The sequence below is a fragment of the Microtus oregoni genome, unplaced genomic scaffold, assembly GCF_018167655.1.
Source record: "Microtus oregoni isolate MIOR12 unplaced genomic scaffold, Mior012 000021F_ref0000039, whole genome shotgun sequence".
NCBI classification, from domain to species: Eukaryota; Metazoa; Chordata; class Mammalia; order Rodentia; family Cricetidae; genus Microtus; species Microtus oregoni.
Genome location: NW_024543080.1, coordinates 22,330,398 through 22,349,894, shown reverse-complemented (window position 1 = coordinate 22,349,894; position 19,497 = coordinate 22,330,398). Strand labels below are relative to the sequence as shown.

General features: G+C 44.8%; 1 protein-coding gene across 6 annotated transcripts in view; it reads right to left on the bottom strand.

Annotated features, from left to right (window-relative positions):
• The window catches only part of Fryl (FRY like transcription coactivator), a 231,706-nt gene that overhangs the window by 150,168 nt on the left and 62,041 nt on the right, over positions 1 to 19,497 (bottom strand). For 4 of the 6 annotated variants that reach the window (XM_041671624.1, XM_041671627.1, XM_041671626.1 and 1 more), the window contains exon 1: positions 7,795 to 8,021. The exons of 1 other annotated variant lie outside the window; for it this stretch is intronic. In XM_041671624.1, the coding sequence (XP_041527558.1) occupies positions 7,795 to 7,996 (202 nt within the window). In that variant the 5' untranslated portion in view covers positions 7,997 to 8,021. Of the gene's footprint in view, positions 1 to 7,794; positions 8,022 to 10,862; positions 10,991 to 19,497 lie in introns of those variants that run through there. One more of the 6 variants, XM_041671631.1, reaches the window with a different exon arrangement.

The window sequence follows — 19,497 nt, the reverse complement described above, 5'->3', positions numbered from 1 at the left end:
CATACATCACGTACTAAAACACTCTGGAATTATGTGTAACCAAAGATGGAGACCCACGGTCCTCGAAAATGTGTTCTGAGGCAATGCTCTAAGGAGGTGTTTTTAATTAAAGTGATTCATTTACCTTCAAACCAAAACTCCAAGTTTTTCGAGTAATTTTACCACCTTTTATTGAACAATGCATCAAGTTTGCTAACTTTTTTATAATCATGAAAACTAAGGCCAGTGACAGCCACTAAGCAGTTACTACTAGATTCTGAACCCCAGAACACACCTAAAAACGCAGCTCACTTTCTACCCAACACCTCCCCTACTACAAGGTCTCACTTTGTAGTCCAAGCTACCCTTGAACTCGCAACCCTTCTGAGTGTTGGAGTCTCGGCTACAGGCCTCCGCACTCAGGTCAGTGGATGTTCTAGGTCTGAGTGGGGAAGCAGGACACGGGACTAGTAGCAGATCATCCCAGTCGCAGGCAAACCAGGCAGGGCCTGGAGCACTACGTGATCACAAGCTCTTTCATCTAAATGTCAACGTTTGTTGTGTTCCCCCTATCACTGCCTCTGCTCTTGGCAATTTAAAAGAATCAGTGTTGATCAGCCCGCTAGCAAATGCCTGTAGTCCAGCTACTGGAGGCTGGGGGGGGGGGGGGGGGGGGCTATGTTCAAAGCCTGCCTGAGCTGAAGACCGAGTTCAAGGCCAATCTGGATGATGCTGGAAGTCCTGCCTCAAAATTAAAAGGAAAAAGAAGGATGAAAATACAGGTCAGTGGGAACGGGTTTGCCTCGCCGTGAGTTCAATCCCCAGCTTCGCCTAAACGATATAGCATGAACAAAATGTTGTATGCTTTTTGCACTTTACGTTGGCACTCCTGACTACAAGCAGCATCAATAATAACAGAACTGAGGTTAATCCTAGCAGAAGAACAGCAACCCTGGTGATGCAAAGACTCTGTGGAAACACATAGTCCGAATTTCAGAATCAGACTGTCTACATGGTGTTCATCAAAACTCAGAAGATAACACAGTGCATTCTCAATCAGTAACTGTATTTCCTTCCCACCCACTCTTATGCCTAGAGAGAATGCTCTGGCTGCAATATTTGTCAGCGAAGTATGTTTTCTGTTGTTTTTTGAGGAGTCTGGGATCATGCCCAGGGTCTCGCACTACTGAGCTGTCCACTCCAGCCATGGTGTCTGTCTTTAACCACACAATCAGGATGCTCCCCAAAAGCCAGAAGGATGCTGAAGCATCTCATGAATAAATCAAGACTACATTTGTTTGATCATCCTGACCCCTTTTATTTCGTATGGGAACTAGATGTGCCGAACAAATGATTTACTTCTTCAGTGGTATTACAATATGGAACAGCCGTGCACAGGAGAGTCCCTTACAGTAAGCCGGCTAACCATTTAATTTAAAAGCTCTATTCAAGTAGGGATCAGAGGATGAGGGGGGAAAAGACCCACTGAGGTTTGATTTTAACTTCAAATGTTAAATTCACGTTTAATTCTCAGCTTCCTGACACAGTGCCCGGGCCCTGTCATTCAGGCCGGGTTTGTAGATTACGCCATTGTCTTTCTTGCCTAAGACCAAAGCCATGGACACTGGCTACGCTGTTCAGTTTCAGAAAGTATTCCAGGGCAAAACTCCAGTCTTGCACGCTTCTCTGGCCTGTTTGGCGCATTTTCTCTCTGGAAATCCGCCTTCGTGGGGTCTGTCCAGAGCGTCCACCTCTGGACACACCAAAACAACGCTCGCTCCAGTCTCATCCTTTACCACATTATGTAATATGCAATTAATTATGTAATCCCAACAGCGAGCTGGAATTGGCATAAACAGGTTTGGTTAAAACAACAGCCAACTCAGTCAGTCCCAGAGCTCGGCCTATTGGGAGGATGGTGGCCGTGGGGACTCCACAGCTGCTGGGCGCGGGAGCACAGCCTATTGGGAGGATGGCGGCACAGCCTATTGGGAGGATGGCGGCAGCGGGACTCCAAAGCTGCTGGGCGCGGGAGCACAGCCTATTGGGAGGATAGCAGCAGCGCGACTCCAAAGCTGCTGGGCGCGGGAGCACAGCCTATTGGGAGGATGGTGGCCGTGGGGACTCCACAGCTGCTGTGTGCTGGAGCACAGCCTATTGGGAGGATGGTGGCCGTGGGGACTCCACAGCTGCTGGGCGCGGGAGCACAGCCTATTGGGAGGATGGCAGCAGCGGGACTCCAAAGCTGCTGGGCTCTGGAGCACTGCTATCAGCAGAAGATACTGGAATGCACTGGGTTGTTCAAGGACGTCATAATAAAATATTAGTCTATGCCATATTTAAAGAAAGTTCAAAATGGAAAAAAGACTAACAGTAAGACTGTTCTTCAAATAATGACCTACTAATATCTTCACTTCATGTATATTTCTGTCCTACAATTACTAGTATTTTCTAAGCCAGACTGTTCTCTGTGGAGCCTCTCACATGAGACACAATGCATCTACATCCCAACCTTGTTGAAAATCCCTTAGGAACAAAAACCTTCAGACGGGCTGGTGGAATGGCTTAGTGTAAAAATGGGCCTGCCAGCAACCTGCACCCGAAATCCCCATCCCTGAACCACACAAGATGGAATAAGAGAACTGACTTCTTTTGCCCTCTGTATGTGCACTGTGCCACATGCAAACACAGGTGTGCGTGTGCACACACACATACATATACACACATACACCCACACACACAATAAAAGTAACTAAAGACAATTTTTTTTTGCGATGCTCTCTCTACACAGCCCTGGCTGTCCAGGAACTCACTATGTAGACCAGGCAGGCCTCAAACTCACACAGATCTGTCTGTCTCTGTCTCCCATAATAAAACCTTTCCAAAAGCCAATGGCATTACGTATCATTTTCTCTCTAGGAGAATAAGTACATCCATCTATCCCCTACCATTTACACAGAATTTCTCCATATGCTCAATTTCTCCTTTCATTAAATGAATAAAACTAGCAGAACACGGTGGCTTCCGTTTTCAATCCCAGCATTACAGAGGCTGAGGCAGGAGGATTACTGGGAAAAGGTCAAGGCAAAGCAGAACCACACTGTGCATACCAGTAACGTATAATACCTTACCTTAAAACAACAAATAAATTACAAAACTCCGGCACCTCCTTGAGAAACAGTTCCAGTTGGTATTTTCATAGCTTCTGGCTACACTAACGCCCTGGGGGCTGGGGGACAAATCACCAGCTCCCACGGGTTCTTGCTTCTGGCTACACTACCACGGGGGTGGGGGTGGGGGGACCGGACACTAGCGGGCAAGTCACCGGCTCACACAGGTTCTTGCTTCTGGCTACACTACCACATTGAGGGGCTGGGAGGCAAGTCACCAGCTCACACAGGTTCTTGCATCTGTAAATTTTAATTTCTGTTTCTATCATTATGTAAATACAATCAAGGACTTGCAGGAGCATGGTATAGTTGAGTCTCAGAAACTTTGTACGACAGACCAACTGACTCAGGGACAGACTGTGGAATCAAAGAAGCCTTGATTCTAGGCTTACTCTTCGACAAGATGATAGAGCTCTGATAAAGGGAATGGTGGGGGTGCGCCTAACTCCCCCCTCTGCTGTGGAATAACCTTTCCTACACTGTGACCACATGTCACCATGGTTGGTTTAATAAAAAGCCAAATAGCCAATAGCCAGGCAGGATTTTCAGGACAGAGGATACTGGGAGGAACAAAGAAGAAGCCAGCCAGATGATGAACAAGTCGAACACACAAAATGGAATAGTGGTAAAAGTCACGTGGAAGAATGTAGATTAATTTTTTAAAAAAATGAGTTATTTTAAATTATAAGAGCTAGTTGGAAACAAGCATACACTCTCAGCCGAGTTTTCATAATTAATAATAAGTCTCGTCTCATTTTTTGTGAGCTGGCAGTCCAAAGAAAAATCCATCTACACCTCTCCCTGCTGGGACTCGGTCTGGTTTCAGCTAGCGCGGGTCTTGTGCGCACTGCGCAGTGTCCCTACGAAGAGCTGCCCTGCATGTCCAGATGTTCCCCTGCGGCCTTTTATGCCCTCTGGCTCTCGCTCTTCCTGACCCCTCTCCACAGAGACCCCTTGGCCTGGGGCAGGCGCAGGGAGGTAATACTCGTTTCCTTTAGAGCAGAGCACTTAGTCCCCGTTTCTCTGCACTTTGGCCAGTTGTGGGCCCGTATCAGTCACTATCTCCGGCAAATCGAGGCGCTCAGGTGAGGACTGAAAGCCACACTGATCTGATGTGCGTGCGAGGAAAGGGGCATGGGAAAGCAGCCCAGGGCCAGCTTTGTTCAGCCGCTTTCTTTGGCCACTGCCAACAAGTCAAAGGTGAGTTTAAGGACAGTCATGAATGAATGTGTGCTTGAAAACCGCACTACTGGTCACGGGGCGAAGCCCGCATGTGATTCTAGAGCTTGGGAGGTGAAGAGATCAGGACTGAGAATTAAGGTTATCCTTAGCTACATAGTAGGTCTGGGGCCAGCCTAGCCTACATGAGACACTAACTCAAGAAACAAAAAAATAAAATAACAACCATGATGGGCTGGGCTGGGAAGGGAGCCTGCTGTTACAAAGAAGATACATTTTCCAAGCCTTTGTCTGTGGTTTTTGGTTTTGTTTCGTTTTATACTGTTAGTCTAATAACAGAAATCTTTTCTTTGATTATTACTTGTTTTCATTTTTAAGCTTTGTTTAGCCACTTAAAAAAAAAAAAGAAAAAGAAAGGGAATCTGGAGCTGGAAACACACAACTCAGTGGCTTAAGAGTGGGTACTTCCCTTGTAGAAGCCTGAACTCAGCTCCCACACCCACGTCTAGCAGCTTACACCATTGCAACTCCAGGGGATCGGATGCCTCTGGCTTCCACGTGCACTGTACTCACACGGTCAAACCCCCACAGACACAGACAGACAGATCTAAACACAGAATTTTTAAAAAGAAATAAATTTGCTGGGGGGTGGTGGTGCATACCTTTAATCCTAGCACTCTGGAGGCAGAAGCAGGCAGATCCCAGTGAGCGCCACAGTGAGCTCCAGGACAATCAATGCTACAGAATAAAACAATGTCTCAAAAAAAAAAAAAAGAAAAAAAGAAAAGAAAAAAAGAGGTATCAGATTCATACACACTCCTTCAGTGTGTTGCTTTAACCTTGGGTAAGAAGTTACACACCCTACAAACCCTTAATCAGGGAATGGCATCCTTGTGGTGGTTAGTCACACAAATGACCTGGCTACATGGAAAATGTTGCTAGGAAAGTACAACCCTGGGCATTTCCAGAGTGAGCTAACTGGGAGCAGAAGGCTTTCCTGCCTGTGGCTAGCACCACCCCACTGTCTGGGATCCCAGCCTCTAAAAACAGGCAATCCCTCTCTCTGCTTCCTGGACGCCATGATGGGAGCTGCTCACCTTGGCTGTGGGGGACTGAAACCAGGAGCCAGAAGCCATCATTTCTTCCTTACACTTCTTTTCTCTGGTATTGTGCCATAACAGAAAATCTAACACAATGGGGGGGGGGGGGGACTGCCATGTTTCTAAAGTGTTACTTATTTTATGTGCGTGTGTGGGTGCCTGAATCTAGTATGCACACCGGGGTGCTGTCCGTGGAGGCCAGAAGGGTGCCAGATCCCCTGGAACTAGAGCTACCGGCAGTTGTGCGCCACCACATGGGTGCTGAGAACTGAAAAACATCCTCTAGAAGAGGAGCAAGTGCTCTTAACTGCTGAGCCAGCTTTCTAGCCTATGGGGAGGGGTGGGGTGGGGGTGTGCACTTTGTGAGATGGTTCCCTGGGCATAAGCACTTCCCAAGCTGGGTGATCTGCGTTAGAATCCCAGGTCCCACAGTGGAAGGTGAGGACTGATTGCCAAAATTCATTGTCTGACCTCCACATGTAGGCTGTGGTGAGCGTGCGCGCGCGCGCACACACACACACACACACACACACACACACACACACACACACACAAAACCTAGGGCTGGAGAGATGACTCAGCAGGTAAAAGCACTTAACTGCACAAGCCTGACAATTGAGTTCCCTCCCTGGAACCCATGGAAAGGTGAAAGGAGCAAACACTCCCCAAAGTGTCCTCTGACCGCCCACATATGCGCCCACACACGCAATAATAAAAACTAAAAGGAGACAGAGTCCTTCTTTAACACGAATTGCAGAAATCAGATTAGTATACTTTGTAACGTGGACGCGGTACTAGAAAGAGTGCAGTCATTTGAAGAAACCACCACAGGTCAAGTTTAGAAATAAAAGGGACCATAAAGCAGGTGTGGCCGTTACAGTTCAACATCAACCACCAAGGCAGGTGTGGCGCACAACCAGGAAAGACTTAAGTGTCTCAGGACTGAAAATGAAGGGAGAAAAAATTTCGAGCGCCTTACACAACTGCACACGAGCGCGCACACACTGTTGAACATGACAGGGTGCAGGCTGGAACCCAGGGTTTTGATTCAAGCTAAAAGGTAGACAAAGTGCTTTCCTTGCCTCCTCACCCTCTACAAGTGTGAGAAACTTCAAAACAGCTAATGCCTGACAGCAGTTAAGCCATGGGCAGAGACAAAGATTTTCAACATCGAGAAGAGCTGCCCAAACAGGGAGAATCTGCTTCTTTGGTCTGTTTGGAGACAGAACACGGTGCAGCCCTGGCGGACGCTGCGCTGGTGGAGATCTAGGCTGCACCTTCTGCAGTGCCTGGGGGCCCCAACACATACTTTATTAAAAAAAAAAATCCCCTCCCCATTCTTTTACATAATTGGTATATTTAAAGTGGAATCTACGGTTTCTCATAACTACAACTGTACTTTTTTAAGCTGACATGAAACCATGCTGGGGAGATACAAGTAACAGAGGCTGCTGCCAAACTCTGCCTGAGATTTAGATTGGAAACTCTCTTTAAGGTAACAGCCAAATGTCTACGCAAATTTTAAAAAGTATGTGGAAATTTACTCTAAGAAGCAATCACCGGAAGACATGAACTGACATAAAAATGAATAATTATATATTATTCTAGTGACTCAAAGCTGGAGCTGAGTAAATCTTATTTGTGCTCACGCTTAAAGGGCGAGCTGGGCCGATCCCTGGATCCACGGGCTCCGGTATGTTTTACACGAGACAGAGACACCTGTCCTGCAGTGGTGGTCAAGCAGGCACCAGGGCCCTAGTGCTGCTTCTTACGGATTTCCGACAAGACGCGGAAGCGTCTCAGTCAGAAATTTCAAACAGGGCATCTTTCCATTCGCCATATAAAATTGATTTTTGTAACAAAAATAGGACAATGTGCAGTAATCCTTGTGTGCTCTGACTCTTGCTCTTTCATAGGGCTCAACACCCCACACGGGGCCATCCACATGCCAAGCGCTCCCTCCACCACTGAGGTACAGCCTACTCAAATACTTGTTTCTCTTTAGGATACAACAAGAAGGCAGCTTTTTTTTTTTAAGACAAAAAAAAAGTCACTTTTCTAGTGGGCAGATCAGACCCAGTACCTTATTTGCTTCTCTTCATATCTCATGGGTTTAATAACAAGAGTTTTTAATAATACTTTCTCAGCATATTTCCCAAAGACCATCAAAATGATCAGGCCTGATGCTCTGGTACTATTTTACATCACTTGTCTCTCTCTCTAAATCAAAACAAAACTTTCTAAAGACTCAGGCTAAATATAGCTACTTTATTATACATTTTTAACACTTAAGTCTCACTTGAAAAAATAATTACTTTCTTGTAGTAAGTCTTGAAAGAACTGAAAGCAACGCGTGTTTACGTTACCTATCTGCTGATGGTGACATCCGTCACCATGATTTCCGCACAGCTTACTCCCGCCTGGGTCACCCACTGTCCTCTCGGAGGCAGTGGAGCACAGCCTTCGCACCTTAAGCAATCTGGGGGACGTTCCTTGGGCCTTATCGCCAGCATCCAAAACCAGGTCCCCAGAAAAGGCAGGAGGTACAACCCGCTTTAAAAAATCCATCGTAAGGTCCTTCTACATTACTAGACCCAGGCGCACAAGGAAAGGTACAGGGACCAACTTCCTTGATGACTGTAGTTAAGGGCTATACTATCTGAGGCAAAGAGCAAAGAGGCGTCGTCATGTGAGCTTAGGCGGTGCTAGAGCCTAGCAGGTCACCCAGCAGCAGCTGCTGGGAAGCTGATTTTTGAGGACATCACTGTTTGTGCCGATAACAGGCCAAGCCGTCACAGTCTGTGAAACTGCAGGCCGTATATGTGTGCCCTTCTACAGTGGGTGTTAGCTGCACTTCTCGGGCTATAGAATGCTTGCCATCGATCGGGTTTACCATTTAAAACGCTGACAGCCTTCACTGTGATAATGTAAAAATAAATTCACTTTGTTCTGGGGTGTACCCTTTCTTTCCAATACACTTAAGCTCTGTAGTGCGAGACAGTAACTTGGACCCAGAAGATAATTCTTATCAATTTGAAAATTCACTACCAGATCGCACAACTTACACAGAACACGAGGCTGCGCCAGTGAGAACTTTTAAATACACACACACACACACACACACACACAAATCCCCTTTACAATCGAACATAGTCCACAGGAGTAGAAACCCTAGAATAGATCATCGAAGGGTAACTAGCAAAACAGATTCATCTAAGACATCATGCTAAAGAATTCGAGAAGTTACTATTAAAATTTAATAAATGTGGTCATCACACATCAGAGTTTGATAACAAGAGCCCATGGAGCTAACCCCACTACAGTGATGTCCACACAAGAGAAAGGGCTGTAAAACCCAGGTCAGAGTCACCTACTGCCCTCTGGCCTCGGTGCCTGCCTTCTGGTGGGGAACCAAGTGCGGGAGAGAGCCTTGAATAAGCAAACGGAGTACGGGAGGTGGGAGTGGCCTGCTAACTGTGTTTATGACTTCACAGGACACATATTCTAATAACAGTGAAACACACGCATGCACGATCGCTTTCTTCCAGGACGTGACATGAAAATAAACAGAACGTAACATGTCTAAAGATTGAGCCAGACAAACCACAGGACTTAAAGGGCCAATGACTCTATTTAATCCATTGACAAATCCAGTCTGAAGGTCCTGCATGGTGAAGCTTTAATTTAGTATTAAGTCTCAAAGAAGATTGAAGAGTAATGTAAATTCCATCTAGGTGGCTGGGAAGGCAGCTCAGGTGCATAAGGCCATGAGTTCAACCCCCACATGTAGTGGGATACGCCTATAATCCCAGCACTCAGGACGTGGAGGCAAAAGGAACAGTCAAGTTCAAAGTCATCCCCAGCTACATAGTGAATTCCAGGCCAACCTGGGATACATGAGACCCTGTCACCAAGTGGGGGTGGGGTGGGGGAATTTCTGTCTAGGTAAAAACAGGGAAGACTTAAATTTCTTTCCCAAAAGCAGTACTATATCGACTAGAAAAACATTTTGTGTTTTTTTTTCTCTTTTTTTTATAAAACATTTCTAAGAAGCACATTCCCTCTCCAACTTTCCTGAGCCTAAAAGGAATAAAATTAATATCCATTCACCCAATCACCACAAACAAGAGAAAAATATGTCATAATTATAGGCCATTAGGCTTCCTACCCTAGACGGTTCACTGCCTGTGGGCGCTCTTTCCTTGTGTTCGCTTTGCGAATGTGACCTCGGTCTTTCCGTGGTAAGTCTGCTGTCTGCCTTGGGCCCCTTTGTGGGTTCTTATCTAAGGAGCCCTGCAACAAGTGGTGTGGAACCCGGCTTATGCCAGACAGGAAGCTGCCCTGGTGTTTGCTCAGGGCACACAGGGCCACCTGCTGGGTCACTTTTCACATCTTGGAAAGGAAGGAGCAGCGGTGTCAGAGAGGAGACCCCCCCCCCCATGTTTCCTTCATCCCTGGAGTGGGTGCAAACAGCTTCTATGAGGGTTTGTGCAAGGTCCAAGGGCTCTGAGATCTGCCTCTGTCTCCAGTTTGTTTCTCTCACAGCTACAGTCCTCCCTGCAGGGTGGCGCAAAGCCTTTAGAGCCTGCACTGTGTTCTCCTTCCTCGCCCAATCACTAGTAAACAGCCTGGCAGTTGTACTAGCTTCCTGAGACCCTGCCCTGAGCGAGACACAGAGCAGAGGGGTCAGTATTACATTCCAGGGGCCAAACCGTACTCACTGCTGTCTCAGTCTGTGCGAAAGGCCACAAAAACCCTTTTACTTGCTATTTCTAAGCATTTTGAGCAGTTCTCATAACCTTGAATGTGCTATTTGTTCATATCTGAAATGTTTCCCAATAGGGGCTGGGCTCAGGGGTCAACAACACTGGCTGCTCTTGAACAGGGCCTAGGTTTGACTCCTGAGCAACCACTTGGCACTAGAGTTCTAGGGAATCTGATGCCCTCTTCTGGCCTCCATGAGCACCAGGCACACACACAGTACAGACATGCATGAAGACAAAATACCTATACACATAATAAAAAAATACGATAAAATAACAATAGCTTTGAAAACTGTGTAAGTCTGCTAATGGCCCCCATATCTAAAGTCTGACCCCTAATCTGATGGTTGAAAAGGTAGACATCCAAGGAATCACATCACTGGGGAGTCATTCTTGAAGGGAACTGCGGGCTCTTGCACCCCCCCCCCACCCCCCACCCCACCTGCCACTTTGCTTCCTGGTCTAAAACAATGAGATAGCAATTCACAGACCAGAACTTCCAAAACCATGAGCCAAAATCAACCTCTTCCCAATTAAGTTAACCACGTCAGGTGTAACACTTATGTTCCGGAAACATGAGTAACACAGAAACTGTAATCGAAGCTGGGGGCTAAGAAGCAGCCTTTAAGGCACTTAGTCGCCTTGATGTGCAATATGTCCTGTGATCTTACCGTAGTACCACTCCAGACTAAGTTCTCGGTGGGGACATGGAGCATCTAATCTTGCACGACTCTCAAGCAGTTTGGAGAATTGAGCATTTAGAGGCTAATTGCCCAGATTCAAATAAATGGCTTCGTCTCTGAAGAAAAAACAAAACACAACATTTTCCTGTGAGGGATGTTTATAATAAGGATATCTTAGCGTTAATTCATATCTACCCTCCCTTGGAACAATCACTCACCCAGGGCTACTATCTCCTCCAACATGACACGTAACTTATTTTTTCTTTAAACTACGGAAACTGTCCAACTAGTGTAAAATTATTAAGAATGCTATCATAAAGACATGCCTCCATTATTCCCAAATGCCACAATTAGTTCATAGAACATCATATCTCTTTCATAGCTTCGTGTCCCACCCATCCTCCAGATTATTCTGAAGCAGAAAGGCAGACATCCAAGCATTTCTCAAGGAGATAATTGAATATACCCCCACTCTAAAACAAAAGTCTTTCTAATACACAGTAGCCCGCTGGAGTACCCACAGTATTCTAACACCAACTACCAAACATTGCTTGAATATCCAAGCATCTTGTTCAGTACCACGTTTAACACGCTGTCATATAACACGCTAAAATACAGCATTGCCAAACAGTTCGTGTACATACTAGGAACCATACTTGTGAAGCTGATTTAAGATGGGTGTTTTTCCAAATCTTACTACAGCAACTGGAAAGTTCTTGGGACAGTGAACTACTGTGCATATCTGCAGCTCCCTATAAGTGGCTAAAAATGGAGCCGGTGACCACAGAGAGCTGCTCTTCTACCGTTTGTAAGGGCTCGGGTGCCATCATGGTGTTCCGTGTCTTACTGCCATTGAGGGTCTCGGCGCTTCTCCACAGTTAGATGGGCCGGTTCTCTGAAACTCAAACTCGTCTCACTTTACATCACTTTTTCCTTGGTGGAGTTAATATACAACCCAAGAGAAAGGGTAAACTCTGACATGCTATCTTCGGACTTAAAACTCTCAATTTGAAATTCCTTTAGTCAAGTTATAAAACAATAAAATACCATTTACTAAGAAGAGCAAGTCAACAAAACCACAGCAAAGGCTAAATCTTCAAAGCCCCAATCTCATTTTATAAATATATATAATATATAAATATAAGTATGTAAGCATTATATATAGTATAAGTATATATTTATATATAATATCAAATTATATATAAACATATTTTTAAATATATAAGTATATATAAAACATCACACTTTTTCATAATCAGAATCATTGAGATTTGCTGGAACATTTTACTTTCCATCAAGTATTTCTAAATATTAATATATGTGTATATATGCTATGTCTGTTGATATATATGTGTGTGCGTATATGTATATATGTATATGTGTATATAGCTATGTGTGATACCCAGGCTGGGTGTGGTGGTGCACACCTTTTAGTCCTAGCATTTGGGAGGCAAAAGCAGGCAGAAGTCTGTGAGTTCAAGGCCAGCATGTTCTACATAGTGAGTTCCAGGACAGCCAGGGCTATGTAGAAAGACTGTGTCCCAAAATAATTAAAAAGAGGAAGGAAAGAAGGAAGGAAGAAGGGAGGGAGGGAGGGAGGGAGGGAGGGAGGGGAGAAAGAAGAAAAAAGAAAAAATATCCACATTCCAACACTCCTGCCATATTCTTGATAATTTCCTTGTCTTTGGACATGGCATCTTTTCTCCCTCAAAGTGCATAAAACCCATATTACAAACTCTTACTGGTATAGTCACACACTGCATAACACTTTCTGAGATTTAAACCGGTTGCCTTCTCCTTCAGGACGGCTCACAGAGCACATGACTAGTAGGGTAATACAGCTGCAGGCCCAGGAAGATGGCTGCGTGGGAAGGTGCTCGTCCTGAGAGCCCAACGGCCTGGAGTCACATCTCCAGGGTTCATGGAGGGAATCAGCTCCACAAAGTTGTCCCGTGACGTCCACGCATGTGGTGGCACACATGAGCCAGCGCTCACCCATGCACGCCACAGACACACAGCAATAAATAAGAACTGGGTAAAAAGGAGAAATAAACGCAGCTTAGTGAGCAAAAGCAGGATGCTGTGACTCCACCTAGGACGAAGCGTGCCCTGAGGCCTGGGCTCCCATCCAGCCTCACTCCTGGCCGTCCCCACGCAGCAAGCTTTCCTAGCGGTAGGTCACCAGTTCTCAAGTCCAGATGGTCCCACAGCCTCCGGTGCCTCAGTCCCACCCTCAAGTTCTCCCTTCTGAACAGACGTGTGATTGCCCAGGAACACATTTCGTTCTGGTTTTCCTTGGTGTTTATATTTTTACTAGGACTGGGGTTTGGGGAGATGTCGGTACCCAAGGGTTTTTTTTTTTTTTATTCTGTGGGGGTTTATGGAGAGGTGCCGATCAGCTTCTCCTCTTGTCTCCCTACACACCATTTCATGCAGGATTCACTGATAAGGAGAATATTGTTTTTTCTGTAGAAAAAGTAATTTTTATTATTTATTATTACTTTTATAATGTTGCTTTTGAGACAGTGGAGGTCAGTTACGTTAACTGCCCATGCTCAGGCTGTACATGAGATCACTGCCCTAGTTTTTTAACTTTACAACATCAAATAAAGGAGGCAAGTTGGTGTCTGGCAGACCTAAAGTGAATTCTGTCCAGAGCCAAGGGACATCAGGCTTGACAGGCAGGACTGTCACCTGCAGAGGGAGGCACAGCTCTTTAGACTGGCAGTAAACAAAGACAACAGTGGCCCAAATGAGGGCCTCCAGGCCCAGGCGTGCTGCACTTAAATCCAGGAACTAGAGTGGACGCCAGACAACACTCTCAATCTCCTTTTCTTTTCCAAAACAATTTTTGAAATAACTCCAGAACAAATGCCAGATATTTAATCATCCTCATTTAGTAAGACATCTGAGGGACGTCTCCATGATACTCATTCACGTAGGAAACGATAAGCAAAAGTCATCAGAGCAAAACTATGAACACTGAATGAAGATGAGGCTGTTCATTAGCATAGTCTCAGTATTTGTGCGCTTGGAAAAGGTCAAAATGTGGAGAGGGTCCTCGCCACATGGGAGATTTGGGCTCAGTGTTAAGGGACAACTTGATCGCTTACTGTTAACAAGAGGCCTGCCTCACTGAGCATTTAGGTAAAGGTTGCTAAGAACACCGGCTGGGGAGATGGATCAGACATTAAGAACAAGTGTTGTTCTTATGGAAGACCACAGTTCAATTCCCAGCACCCACAAGGAGACTCACAACCATCTATAACTCCAGTTCTCGGAGATCTGAGGCCCTCTTCTGACCTCCAGAGGCACCAGGCGCACGGGTGGTATGGAGACATACATGTGAGCAAAACACTCATGCATATAAAATATCATGAATAAATCCTTAAAGAAACATTGTAGAAAACACTAGCATTCCTATACAATCTTATGGAAAGGATTAACTTTAAAAAAAGAGAAGATTAGGTCAATTACTTAGAAGATTCCAACTTGAAAATCTCAGTTTAACTTCATATGTATTCTATATTGTTCTTGAATATCAAACATGTGGCAACCTAGAATGACATCATGCTTCAACCAAAGACAGAAACGCATTGCAAGACATGAAAGCCAGCCTACCATTAAAATTATCCCAGGGCCCTGTGAGGTCTCATAAAATAAAAGGGGGAAGAAGGAGGGGGCAGGAGAGATGACTGGGAGGTCAATGGCACGTTCTACTCTTCCAAGGACCTGGGTTCAAATCCCAGCACTGGCAGCTGTAACTTCATTACCAAGGGCTCTGTTGCTCTCTCCTGGCCTCCACAGAAACTGCACCCATATGACAGACACACCCATAAGTAAAAATAAAAACAAATCTCTTTTCAAAGTTATATAAGAACTCCCACAGCCTTTGAGAGTAAAGAGGCAACAGCGCTCACATCCACTTACAATCACCACACCTGGGACATCCAAACCAATTATGGAAAACACACTGCGGCAATCGGCTTCATCCCATGACTGTATAAAATATAAAGTCCTCACTCAAAAATAATAAATGGACACTAAACACACCCTGTGAGCCAAATTGGTAAGAAATTGTAAAGATGGAAATTTTGAGGCAGCTCTTCCACCCATTTAACTGCCAAAGAAAAATAACGATTCATAAAACTATTGGTGATTGTATCACAATTCAAACTTTTGGTCTAATTACTTTGAAATGCTATATGATTCTTATAACTTTTTAAAAACATTATCTATTTTTATTTTCATGAGCATTAGTGTTTTATATGTATGTATGTTTATGAAAGGGTGTAGGTCCCCTGCAACTGGATCTTCAGACAGTTGTGAGCTGCCATGTGGGTGCTGGGAATTGAACCTGGGTCCTCTGGAAGAGCAGCCAGTAATCTTAACCACTGAGCCATCTCTCCAGCCCCAGTTCTTATAACTTTTTAAAAGTAGGTTTATATTTAAACTTCTGAATTGCTTTATCACCTCCCATCAGGCACAACTTTTGCTACATTTATTTGTGTGTCTGTGTGTTTATGTGTGTGTGTGTATATGTGTCTCTATGTGTGTGTGTCTATATGTGTGTATGTGTGTGTATGTGTGCATGCATGTGTGTGTGTGTAGGTCAGAAGACAACTTGAAAACTGGATCTCTCCTCTACCATATGGGCTCTAAGACCCTCCACAGATTGTCAGTCTGGCAGTAAGTGCCTGTACCCAGTGAGCTATCTTGCTGGCCCCAAAATTTTAATATGAAAACAAATTGTACTGAATATAATCTCAGATATATCACACAACCTACTAAAGATGTTGTATAATGATCTGAGCTAGCATAACAAAAGGAAAAAAAACTCACTAAATCTCTTGCTGACAAAGCAACGTTCTTGGCAGGTAAATTTATCAACATTCTGTTGAATTTGCATTTTTTAGCCAGAACAGCAGTGTCACAGGACTCGATCTAAGGGAAGCAATCAGCAGATATTCATTCACAATGTTGGGGAGTCTTCTAGAAATGTTTTACTATTTAACCAAACGAAAGCACACCAGTGTACGCATTTTCTTAAGTGCTGAAAAATGAATATATACTTTTTGTACAATTCTCTTATCATATTTCTATGTTGGCACAGGAAAAATAATGGCATATGGTCAAAATATATCAATAGAAATATTCACTGTGTTTCTACATAGACTTAAAAACCAAGAGGAAACCTTGGGGGTAAATACAGAAGAATGCAGCAGACATCAATGCAGAACCTGTCTCTAACTCATAAATGTCCTTCTACCCCCAACTTCTAAAAACATATGACTATAGCTGTACTCTACATAAACTGGCAGAAACCACACAGCTGATAAATGTTTATAGACTAGAACCATCTATGGAGGAGAGGAACAGTGAATGAATTATACCACCCCCTAGACTAGTGGTTCTCAGCCTTCCTAATGCTGTGACCTCCTCGCGGTTTCCTCACTATGGTGACCCACCCAACCATAACTATGCTATTTCATAACTAATTTTGCTGTTATGAATCCTAATGCACATATCTGATATGCAGGATATCTAATATGTGACTCCTATGAAGGGGTTGTGTCCCATAGGATGAGAAGTACTGCACCAGAGTGCACCACTTACATTCTAATGAGCATTCCTATTTTCTCACCTTAGCGCTGCTTCAGTAGGGATGAGACAATGCTGGGGACCAAGTTTGGGTTCCAACATCCATGTCCTATGGCTCACAACTATCTGTAAGTACAGCTCCAGGATCGAACACCTCTGACCTCCTCGGGTACTGCACTTATGTGTATGTGGATAACACACGCATTGATGAGGCAGAGGGACCTTGGGGGTTCACCCACTAGCCAGCCCAGCTGAAATGGTGAGTTTCGGGTTCAGCGAAAAATCTTTTGTCAGGAAATGAGGTGCACAGTCATAGGAGGAGGAACCTGACATCCTCCTTTGTACATGCTCATGGCTGGGGGCACACGCCGGCAGCACACGGCGTGCGCGTGCCTGGGAGCACACAGCAGCACACACATGGCAGCCTCTGTCCACTCACTCTTGATAACAACAACAAACAGGAGAGGTCCCGAATCGTGCTGGTCATACTACAGAGTAGCAGCCTTCAAATGTCAACAGGCCATTTCTTCCATTCTGGCCATACTGCTCATGAATTTCTAGACAGTCAGGTTACAATGTTGTAATTTTGCCCTTCCCAGAATAACCTGATCTTCTAACCTCAGTTTCCCAGGAAGCCCAACTTCCTGGTCTTGCTAATTATTCTCCAAGCAACTGCAGTTATGCCCCAAACACACAGTTAAAGTCTTCATGGAAGTTATCCAATGAGATGCTAAGGAACACACACTCAAGAGAAACACAACAAAGCCCTACCATTTCAACGGAAACCATCCTTTTAGAAAATATTTTCAATATCATTTATTGTGTGTGCATGCATGCTTGTGTGCATATCGTGGCACACTGTGGGTGTCAAAGGACAACTTGCAGGAATTGGTTCTCTCCTTCCTCCAAGTAGGCTGACAAATCCCACTGAGATCCGCAGATTGGCAGAAAGTCCTGTTTCCTGCTGAACAACATAGCCAGCCCGAAACTAACAATTAATTAGCCAAATTGTTTCGATTCTTGTTTGTCACATAAAGGGAACATGTGGTCCACTGGCAGGGGGAGTGTCTTTTCTATTTAAAATTGCAATGGTTGGAACATTTTTGGAGGTCATTAAGGTCACTGATTAATGTGTACATTTATTGCATCGATAGTTTTTCAAATTAAGCAATGGAACATGATTTACCTAATTATGACCCTGCGGTTTAGTAAGATCAAACACGGCAGAAAATTTATGCAAAGTTTCAAGAGCATAATTTATACGCTTTTATACAAATAATTTGCAATGTGAGTCTTAATATTTACGCGAGTTCAGGTGTGTGAGCGCGTGTACATACATGCCTACATGTACATGTGTGTGGAGCGCAGAGGACAACCACAGGGGACAGACTCAGAGACCCAGCCCCAGGGATCCCCCTGCCTCTGCTTCTCCAGCACAGGGGCTGCAAGCCACAGCCAGTATTTTCATGAATGTTCTGGGGCTTGAACTGAGGCCCTCATACTTGCAAGTTAAGCACTTTACTGGATGAGTTATCTTGGCAATAAGAGAGCTTCCAGGCTAATCCAACTTTTCAATTAAAGAAAGGGACCGCACTAAGCAGCTCAAGGTCATGAAGCAGGCAATGGCTGTGGCCTAATAAATCTCCCTTCTTCTTTCTGTTTATTGCTTCCAACAAGTCGAGCAAAGTCTGACATCTATAAAAGAAACCAGAGGAGCACAAATGCCCACTGAAGATTTAGATGACCTACTTCTCCCAAATTTATTGCACCAAATCAACTTCTCTAAATTCAAAGAGGAGTGGTATTTGTCACCTTCAGTATCACCACTTGCAACAAAAGGTTTTTAAAAAGTCTATCATCCTTCATCCAGTGATGACGAAAGATAATCAGGAACGCACGCACAAATTTATTTTAAGGATGATCACAAAAGGAACCCTTGCTGGGCTCAGAGGCACCCATCTTTAATCCCAGCTCTCAGGAAGCAGGGGCAGGATGGTCTATGTATCAAGGCCATTCAGGGCTACATAATGAGACCCTGTCTCCAAAAACAAGCACCCTTATACACTCCTGGTGAGAACGTGAAGTAGGCCAGCCACTGCAGAAACTGGCATCAAGTTTTCTCAAATGCTACAAGCAATCAACTATGTGACCTAGCTACATTAAGTTTACCTGAAAGACAAGTCACCTACCTCTTAGCGACAGCACTATGGTCTGCCCAGCAATGTTTGCAACAGCTAAGGTGTGAAACCAACATAGGTCTCCCTCAATAGGAGAATGGAGCAAGAACAGGTGGCCCATATACAATGGACAGTACTTTTCATCCAGCCAGAGGAATGGTTGACGGACAGATTAGTTCATCGCCCAACCCTCATCAGAGATGCTTCTCTCTACAGCGGAGGGTGATGAATCCGAGACTCACAGCTAGGAAAAGGGCAGAAAACAAGAGGCTATGGAGTTCTCAGCTCTAAACCCCTTCTTCCCAAGGCTCCAGATCATAACAGGAGATAGGGGTGGAAAGATTGAAGACCCAAAAGAGTAGGTATCTGCAGGAAAACAGTTTGCAGACATGGACTCACAGTAGCTCTGACTGTGTGAAAAACAGCCCCCCAAAAGGAGTGGCTTATGAGGGGGTGTGGCCTTGCTGAAGTATGGGTGGCATTGTTGGAGGAAGTATGTCACTGTGGGGGCGGGCTTTGAGGTCACTTTGGCTCAAGCTTCACTGAGTGTGACGTTCAGTCTACTTCCTGTTGCCTGCATATCAATATGTAACACCTCATTCTCCAGCACCATGCCTGTTTGCACACTGCCATGCTCCCCGCCATGACAAAAGTGGATTAAAACCTTTGAAACTGTAAGCTACCACCTCAATTAAATGTTTTCCTTTATAAAAGTTGTGGAGGTCATAGTGTCACTTCAACACAAATGGAAACCCTAACTAAGACCAAGCCAGCCCAAATGTGAGCATAGACAGAAGAAGGGCACAAAGTTCTCCTCCCTAGCTGGGGAGATACTGGCAACTGAA